Raw genomic sequence first — 10334 nt, 5'->3', positions numbered from 1 at the left:
GAAAGGATAACCCTATTTATAATACTTTGGCATATAACATTGGAAGAAAGTGTATGGATCTTAGAAACTCAAATGTCATCTTCCAAGTCGTGAACTAACTAGATTTTTCGAGAAAGATTTAATGAGAAGCAATGACTAGTGAAGCTTTTAGAAATTTGAAATAAATGTTTATCCAATCTGAAATTGAAAGATTGTGGCTTTTTTTTATTACATAATTGTTTTACTTCTAAAGTGAACTTTCATGGTTGGAATAGTTTTGTCTCGAAGAAAAAAAGTAAAAAAACACGTGAAACCAATGGTTCATCTACGTGCATGATTTCTTTCCATGGCTGATAATGGTGTAATTATAATAACGAGATGTGCCACTTTTTCCTACTCTATATATATTTTCTTTACATTTTTTGAATGTTTTCCCCTTGTTCTAGTAGATGATCATACCTACATATATTATACATACATATAGCTTGAAATTGACTACATAAAATATGTAAACTAAAATGAATGATAGGTCATGGTGAATTAAACGTTTGAGGTCTGGTTCAGTTAGAGTTATATAACTTTTAAGTCATGGTGAATTATAACATTTGAGTATGATTTCTTCATATGATCAATGCAATTTTTTTAAGGTCTAATATGTCTATTAGGAAGCTTGACTTGACATGCATGATGACCTATGTAATACCTTATATCTATTGAAGATATATTCAATTATATCCGCAAATTTATTTACAGGTTTAGCTAGGTATATTTATATATTTTTGCCATTAACTAAAAATAAAGGTTTACCTAGGTATTTATAAAGTTCAACAAGCTTACACTATTGAAGAATTAGATGAATGTACGTGGCGTTGACAAAACATGAAAAATCACTCCTACTTTGGGTAAGAATAAGAATTTGAATGTGCCCAAATATTACAACAACAACAAATCACTGTACCCGATACTGCTAGCCTTTTTATTTTCAATTACCAACAAGAGTTTTAACACTTCGGTGATTAATTCAAATCCTAATATTATTCATGATATGAAAATTCTTGCAATTTTGTTTTTTAGAAATGAGGATCATAATGACCTAAAAAAAATTTTATTTTTATTGATCAAGTAACCTAATAGATAAAAATTCGTATATTAAGATGAATAAGTAGTGTATCCTAGGTTCGAAACCCGCCAATTAGAATATAAAGTGATTAATGTTTGGATGTATTTATGTACAAGTGAATTTAACAATAAATTTAAGTTTTTGTAAAAAAAAAAAGTAAGGATAAAGTAAATTGTGGAAGATAAAGGTACAAATTCTAGTTTCTATAAGCAAAATCAATTTTCTTTTAAATCATCCAAACATTGTAAAATCAATACTACAATCTCCGAAATCACTTTTGACCTTTCAAAATTGAAATTAAACATATGCTTCGACAGAGTTACTTTTACTCTCGTGTGGCATTGGAAAAAAACCTCCCATGGCTTAAGCTACTTACTACTAGTGTCTTGAAGTTGAGGAATTGGTTGACGCATTGGATTTTGTAAGTTTCATAAAATGAGAGCCAAAATTTTATTTTAAATTAGTTCTTTTCTTTTTCTTTTGAATGGTACAAATTTTAAAGTTCCTTTCTTTACGTATCATTGTACAAAGTTTTAAAGTTCCTTTCATTACGTATCATTGTTAAAAATTTCAAGAAAAAAAAATATTTTGAAACAGTCCCATTTTGGATAGAATTATGATGAGCCCTCTTTATATTCATTCATTTAATGAAAAAATTTCTTTTTCCACTAATAAGAAGTTCCTTCTTTTTGCAATCGATTTTATGTGGTCCAATACCAACTGACCACAACGTATAGGTACTCACATGCATGGTGAAATGTATATACTTTCCCTATGCTTTCTTCTTTCTTTTTTTAGAATAGAAGTGGCTAAAACCCATCCTCCACTTTCTTCTTTTGTGGTGAAGTTATTTACACGCAAAAGAAGGGAATGAACTTGCTAAGTATAGAGCTTTCCTCCACATACTTGTACTTTCAGTTCACGAGGAGCTTAATGAATCATGAAAAAAGAGGAAGGAAAGTTGTTGAAGGTAGTTGCAATGAATATGTGAATGATGATTAAGCCGTTATCGATTTGTTCATATGACGAAGACAAGCATCTATCCACAAGCACATAATAATATTTTGATAAGCTAAACAATTTATTGATAATGTGCTTTAATTACAAGTTGTCCTAAAGATTAGAAGGAAACAATACAAGCCATATATTCCCACATTTTAAAAAAGCAGTGGAATCATTACTTGAGCACTCGTTACTTCCTATTTAGACATCACTATCCAATATTGAGCAGACAAAAAAAAAAATCAGTGGAATAGGAATAGGTACCTCAAAGGCTGATTTTGTTCCTATTTACGCTGATTTTTTTCACCCTAAGTGATGCTGAGATTATAGTTGTTGAGCAATGAGGCCATATCATCTTTAACCATGACAGAAATTGTGTATATACCTTAAGAAAGACGTGGGAAATCCCATTTATTAGATCTTGGCGCAATCACGTTCATGATTTCAAAGTTAAGTTAAACATGAAACATGTACTTTCTATAATGGTAAATTGCACGTAGCCGAAGTGTATAGAAAGAAATCATCTCAGCCAAAGAGTATAGAAAGAAATCATCTCGAGGTCACCACGAGTCGTGACATATTTGCATACATAGTGAATTGGGATGTAACGATGATAAGCCAATTTTAATCCCCAAAAATTTGTGTCAAAGCATCGATAAAAATTTATCACACACCCGATGTGCAAATTATTTCCAGCACAAAATATTAGCTGGAGAATAAAGAAGGAATAAAAGCAACATAGGCTAACACAAATAGTCATAGCATATGCAAATCCAAGTCTTCAGAGCAAATTCAGGGAAAGTACAAAAGCAAAAACAAAAACAATACAGCATAAATGTCTTGGAGTAAGTCTTCATCTTAACACACTGATACCTATAACTCCGAACATAATGTCAAACAAAAGACCAGTTCACAAACATAAAGCAAATACAATGAGCATTCTGTTCATCATTCAGCACCTTCCAAGCAACAGCTCTCTCGTATGAGACAGGTCGTCCCATGCTTGAGAGACAAATACCACCTTGCAGACATGCAAAACCCTATCATAAGAGAACGAGGCGAAATTAATAAAGAGCATTATAAAGCCTGAAAATGATGGTCTACTGAAAGCATACCGCCAATTCAGAAGGAAACTAGATTTAAAATAAAAAATAAAAAAAAAAACGGTGCATTTTAATAAATAAAAAATTGTAGACCTGTTGAATAATCTGGGGGAACTCCGAAAAGAGAGTTTTTCGACCATTATCATCAAATATTTTCTCCAGACTTATATCTTGTAATGCAACAAGCGTAGTCTCCAGCATGTCAAGCCCTGCCTGGTTTGAGAAAGTGAACACTGGCATTGCCTGCTTAATTCAAAGAAGGTAGAAGATTATAATAATAGTTCTAGTTGAATTTCTTTTTTTAACATAAACAACTAGAGTATTTCATTGATATTTCAACTCGTATGGTTTGAACAAGAATAATAAGGTTTTCAAAACTGACAGGTAAAGATCCTAAGGATCTATAGTTGAAGGCTTGAGGCAAAATACAATAAAACCTAAGTAAACTTCAGAGAAAATAATATTCAAATTCAGCCTTTTCAGGCTTTATAGCTCATTTTGACATCCCCAATTTTATAGTTCAACTAATTTTTTAATATATTTTTGCATTAGACAAATAAATTGCACTGCAGACAGGAGATACATGAGATAAAATGCACGTCCTATGAAATAGAAATCAATTTGAAGCATACCTTTAGAGTGCAGCATAATACAGCATCAGAGTGGTGCCACAAGGACTTGAGTACAGATTCTTTTCCTTCAGTATTAGATTTAAGTAGCTCCACGCCTAAGTAGCATCTGCAAAACAAAGATAATCAAAAAACAGCACTGTGATCAATGTACCAGTTTCTGCCTATTAAATGAGCATTAAATACAATACTTTTTTACAGTTGTTCAGCAATAAAATTTACAAGTAAGAAGGAACAAGCCCACTAGCAAAACACAGAATTTATGAAAAGCAACCATTAATGTAGTGCATGCTAAGATATTGAATACTAAATGGAAGCATTTCATTCAATCTTTGTCAAAAAGTATTTGATAAGAAGTTAAAAAATAAGAGATTTGCAAGACCGTCAACTAGTTGGAAATTTTCAACTGCAAAACTACACCAGAACTTGGGGTTATGATATGCATCTATTTACAGAACTCAGCTTCGCCGCTAGCAAAACTATTTTGGAATTTTCAATTATTCAAAAGGTTGGAAGGTCAGAGGATAAGGACAGTATGGAAAAAAGAATATCCCACTCTATGTATACAACTCACCAAACCTATCATTGACAGAGCTGCAGTGTCTTTCGTGAATGAGATAGTATATTAAGTTTAGTTGTCATCTCATCCTTGTTAAATCTTGAAAAGTAAAGGTTTCCGTATATAATAAGGTTATTCAGGACAAGCCCACTTGTATCATAATTAAGTATATTTAACCAGCCTCGGCAAGACACGTACCTATAACTGTTGCAGATCCAATGAGCAAGGGTTTGTGCTTCAGGGGTACCTAGCGGTGACCTCAGCCCAGCATGTGAACTCAGATTAGAAGGAGAAAGTGCTAACGCTACCCTTTGGACTGATGATATAATACTGCGAACATATTGGCGTGCCATGCATGCTACATTCTCTTGCATATGACTTTCATATGCAAATTCAAATGCTATTGTCATCACAGATCTCACACAGCCAGAATTTCCAGCATTATCACTTGATGCTCGGTTTCCAGTAGGGCCAATGTCAAGGGCAGATGCAAGATCAAGAGTGCGATTAGGACTGGACGATTCCTATAAAATATATCATTGCTATAATTAAGAAAATTCTAGAGGAAAGGTGAATACAAACAAATAAACTAGTTTGGCAATATATGAAACTAACTTTTCCAGATTCAAGAGGGATGATACGAAACCCAGAGGGTAGAAGTGGGGCATCATCAGCAAATGAAGCATCAATTGGAGCAAATATAAGTTCTGCACAGGTGCCAATAGCATTCTCATCCATTCCACTGCAGAGCTACCAAAACAACATAGAGTGAGTTATATGTAAGAATATCACAACCAAATATGTCTTAGGAATCATCACATTAAAACAGAATGCTTCCCCATTCTAATGGAAGCGGGAGTTCAAAAGATACCGAGTAAAACTAGCTAGCTATATTGACATTGGCGATGTTGTTTTCAGACACAGGTAAAGAGAAGAAATAGCATCACATAAACAGGACGAGGAGACCACACCTAAATTCTCTTATTCATTCCTAATTTTCAAGTATTATAATAATGTACAATAATTTAAGTCCTTAATTAGTTCAAAACATATAGACAGCACAATTACAGGGTGAATAAATATGAACCTTAAGATCTCTAGAAAATGTGATGTAACTATGAAAGTGTTAGGAGTACAAATCAAAACGACAAGGAAACCAGGTAAAAGAAGGTTAAGCATGGAGCAAACAATATGAGGAAGAAAAATAATTACTTGCAACAGAAACAATTCTCTGGCCATCATTTCTTCAGGAGAATGGGCAACTCCGTCCAACTTAATAACTTCCAAAAACTAGCATAATTAAGCCAAAAGTTAGTCATACGGAATGATAAAATTAATAGTAGTTATAATGCATAATTAGCACCAATATATCACCTCCTCATGCTCAATAGTGTGTGCTAGCGGGAGAATCACTTGACCCCCGTAATTTCCTACGCGAGATCCTGTTAAGCTGCAAGGGCCAACTTTAATGGCAGCAGCTGTGTAAGCATCCATATTATGGTCCGCCCATTCTGATCTATGTTCACGCAGGAACCTTAGGAGAATGGCTGGAGGCACATTCTGGACAAAAAGAAATGAAATGTGTCAATATAGAACTTAACATGAACCACTGGATATGTGCAATGCAACTCATACAATTTTGTGTAACTTAACAATTCCTCTGGCCCATACTTTTCATAGGGGTACAGCAGGACAGGCAAAGGACAGAAATAATATGGATACAACAAATAGGCATGTTTACTACCAATTGATTAGAAAATGGGCGATCAAACAAGTCCCTATAAGTACCCCTCTGAGCCATGTTTTGCCTAGGCATTTGGAAGTCTCTATTAACAATCATTTAAATTATATGATTACTTAATAGAACACGTGCTTAACTACTACGCAAAGAAAAGGCCAGACAGTACACGTTATGCAATGGATGTTTAACATAGTAATAGTCATGAGCTTGATTGACATGAGTAATTGTCGAAAAAAAGTTTTAAGAAACATATTGTAATTTATCATTATAAAGAAATTCATCGAAATTGCTAAGCATCCTGACCTGTAATAGCATTGATGCCTTGGCACATAACACAGCATTACTGACAGAAGGAAATCCATTGCCAAAGGAAAGATTCAGACCCATTAACTTGTCAGGTGATGAATTTACTAGAATAGTGACATCATCAACACCGTCATTGCCCATCATTGTCCACCCTTCATCAGTAAATCCATTGAGTGCCTCATTGAAACCCCTGCAAAGAAGATGTCAGATTCCACATTTATTTGTGAAGTGTAAGAACAAAAATCATACCCCCTTGGCAAAAGATACTAACCGGCTCAATCTCTGGCTAAGTGCCCGCAGAGCTGCTGGTCGTCTTCCCCACCCAGTGACATTGGGCTGAGAAACTTCATGCGAAATCTGCCTTAGATGACGTAAAGCCTGTATGAAAAAGAGAAAGAATTAATTATGTCATAGTCCTTTCAACCACACTAGTCAATATTATTGTTACTATTAAGTTGACAACATCTTTTCTAATCTGGACTTAAAAAGGAACAGCAGAACAAACGCATATATGCCGGTGTACCATCAGTAAAAGAAATACAACAACCATACCGCCATAGTAGTCTTCTGAGCCAGCACCATTGGTGATTCATATAGTGGACGCAGTACTTCTGGAACGCTCCATGGCTATCAATAGTAGCAAGATGCTCAAGTTAATGTCAAGTTAAAAAATATTATTATTATTATTATTAGAACCAAGTTGAATAAATGTACCTCCAAGTCCATATGATCAACAATGTGGATGATGGAACCACCTCCTTCACAAGGTCTTATCAGGTACCCACTAGGCAGCATGTCTGCTCTAACAAAATGCGGCACAGGAGGCATGCTTGGACCATTTTGAGTATTTTTAAGAGACCTCTCACAGATCTAAGGCACACATAAACAATGATTTAGACATATGTGTTGTAGGACTACAAAATATAACAGTAGGACTGGGTCATTGCACAAGGAATGTCAATTATTAACTACAATATCTAATCAATTACAAATTTAGGCTAAGAATTTTAGAGCCACTTGCCACTAGGCTGCCATCTTCTACAACAGAAGTGTAGCGTAACAACCAGAAATCACGAGCAGGTGCCAATGTGGTTGGTGCATAAAGCTGGTCATCAAAAGCAACAATAAGCACACAAGTTATTGAGTGTCAATCATCAATATCTAGAATCTTCATCCATGCATTATAAAATGTTTTTTACCTGCATATAAAGCAGCTCAATAGTTCCACCGTTAGCAGTGGGCAGCACATTGACAATATCAACAGCTCGGCAATCACGAAACCACAAAGGACGATCTTTTAGGATTTCCGCAACCTGGAAAGTGTATGTTTGACCACATGATTCATAAACTCAAGTAAGATATTCAATAATAGAGATTGCAAATCTGGACCACTTACCCTAGTGGGTTCTAGTCCCACTAGACCACAAGCTCTTGCTGCGACACCAGTGCAACCATGAGAAATAGCGACGATTCCAATGGAATCCGGACCAGGCTGTCCACATCAGCAAAATTAACAACAGGAACGTATTTTTAAAAAAATTAAATTACTCAAACATAAATGCTAATGAAGATTATCAAAATTAAAGAAGATTATTGGAACATTGGATGATAAGTTATCCCAAGATGACGATTTACAGTTTTTTTACCAGTTTGTTTTATTAAATAATGTAACTAATAACTAATGGGTCAACCAATGAAATAATTCTTGAGATACCTTCATTCCAGGCATTTGGACCCACTCAACAGCGGTTCCAGTAGCCTTTGAAAGAAATTCTGCTAAAGTTTCTTCTGCAATGGACAAAAGCCTGAAAAAAGTAAAAGAAAAAGAGAAACCAGGATTCCATTAGCCATATGTACACAAACAAGTTATCACAAACCAATGTCAGAAAGGGACCAAGTATCCATCAATCGCACTCACCCTGCAGGACTTGCATCCCTTGGGGGATGTTGACTAGTCATATTGTGCTGACCACTAGTCACCACTGAATCACAACTCGTGTCTTTGGTTGCCTGAGTATGCAAAGAAAGTAAGGGTAGAAGAACAATTAAGCACAAGACAAAGATTTAAATTTCACAAATATCACTTTCATTCACAATAGTGTCATTAGGCTCACATTTCTAAAAAACAGTCAAAGAATCCAAAAATACACATCCAAATGGGAAAAACTGTGTTTTTGTTCGAAAACACACGTCCAGACAATATTAAAACTGTATTTTTCCAAATGTGTACTTCCCAAGTGCTTTAGGGGAGGGAAAAGTTCTCTCCGGCACCGACACTTCTAATTGAAAGTGTGTCCTGTGTCCGACGCATGTTAGTGTCCAACACGACACGGACATGTGATTACATTCAATTATGAAATTTTCTCATATTATTACTGATATCGACGTGTCAGCGTCATGTCCATGTCAGTTCTACATAGGAAAAGTTCCTCCCTAATTGAAAAAACTAAACAGACTATCAAGAATCTCAACAACAACAACATAAACTTACATTTTGGGTGTTTTGACGAAAATAGCCATTCTCATACACCAGGTGAGACACCTGCTTCTGCAACCTATCATTTTCCTCCATCAGCAGCTTATTCATGGCTGTCAACTTCCTATTCACACCTTGCAACCTGAAAGACTCTTTTCTCTGCTTCTCTCTACACCTAAATTCACAACAAAAACAAAACATAACCTCAACATAACACCAAAACAAATTAATGACAACCAAAAACATAATAAAAAAACTAACAATTCTCAAACAAAATAATGCAGTTAAAACACACAACCAAAGGAAAAAAAATAATACCATTTTTATAAATTTATTTATATTATTAAATTATCGTAAATGTATGTTTGGTTCCACTTTTAAACAAGCCAAAATTGATTCCAGAGGTGTAAAATGTAGAATTGATTCGGCCACCAAAATTGGTTCTAACTTGAAGCTAGAAAATTGAGCTTTTTATTTTAGAATTAATTTTTACACTCAAATTTATTGTTCAAATCACTTCAGATTCAGTTCACTTTTAGCCACAATCAATTTTACAAAATCAATTCACTCAAAATCAAATTTTGCCAGCCCGAACCAAAAATCAATTTAAATAAATCAATTTTTTAAAATTGATTTGTTGAATGGTAAAGTTATTAATATTTGGATATCTCTATCTAAAAGTAAGTTAAACAATAAATTTCAATGTAAAAATTACGTTTCGACTCTAGAAACTACAAATCCTAACTTGAAGTTAAAATTAAATCAATTATACTCGAGACCAACCAAACATGTCAAAATCAATTCTAGCTTCTCCAGAATCAAACATAAACTAAAAAGGTTGCATTAAACAACAAGAATGAAGTTTATTACCTTCTATTCTGAAACCAAACTTTGATTTGTCTTGGTTCAATATTAGAAAGAATAGGACATTCTCTAATAAGTTGTTGTCTTCGAATTGAACTTGGTTTAGGACATTCATGATAAAGCCTTTCAAGAGCTTCAACCTGCTCAGGTGTATAACGTACATACTTTCCATTATCCATTAAGTGCTTATTACCATCCTTGCAGGCCATAGTAGCTTTAGCAGCTTATTTTCTTCTAATCAAATCCAAACACAGCACAAATCCAAATCTAGTTAATTGTTTGAGGGTGATGAGTTAGAGTTTTTTGAATCTGAGAAACGGTGTCGTTGGATCGATCTTCATTGAAGAAACCCTAAGTTACTGTTGTGTGTAGGTGAAGTTGAGAAATATTTTAAGAAAGAAAATGAAATGAAAGTGCGGAACAGAGAAAAGTAGAAGAAAAAGAGAAGATATTGGTTGGACCAAAATAGCCTTATCTAGCGGCGCGGTTTCCCATATTTATTATTTACTTGCCTGGATTTAGATTATATTCTCATCTTTGTCGTTTTGTCTACCT

General features: G+C 34.4%; 1 protein-coding gene across 1 annotated transcript; it reads right to left on the bottom strand.

The window, feature by feature from the left end:
- Positions 1–2826: 2826 nt before the first annotated feature.
- On the bottom strand, positions 2827–9988 carry LOC11428604 (homeobox-leucine zipper protein ATHB-15). Its single transcript, XM_003626957.4, has 18 exons — positions 9786–9988; positions 8931–9090; positions 8358–8449; positions 8154–8244; positions 7836–7931; positions 7639–7752; positions 7461–7544; positions 7154–7309; positions 6992–7066; positions 6711–6817; positions 6437–6629; positions 5767–5952; positions 5605–5682; positions 5008–5142; positions 4591–4916; positions 3837–3942; positions 3298–3447; positions 2827–3141 (listed from the first exon to the last, which is right to left on the bottom strand). The coding sequence occupies exons 1-18, from the start codon at positions 9986–9988 to the stop codon at positions 2995–2997; spliced, it is 2499 nt and encodes an 832-aa protein (XP_003627005.1). The 3' UTR covers positions 2827–2994.
- Between the last annotated feature and the right edge of the window lie 346 nt (positions 9989–10334).

Source organism: Medicago truncatula, chromosome 8 (genome assembly GCF_003473485.1).
Source record: "Medicago truncatula cultivar Jemalong A17 chromosome 8, MtrunA17r5.0-ANR, whole genome shotgun sequence".
NCBI lineage: Eukaryota > Viridiplantae > Streptophyta > Magnoliopsida > Fabales > Fabaceae > Medicago > Medicago truncatula.
Note: the sequence above shows the minus strand (reverse complement) of the source record. Positions and strands in the feature narration are given on the sequence as shown.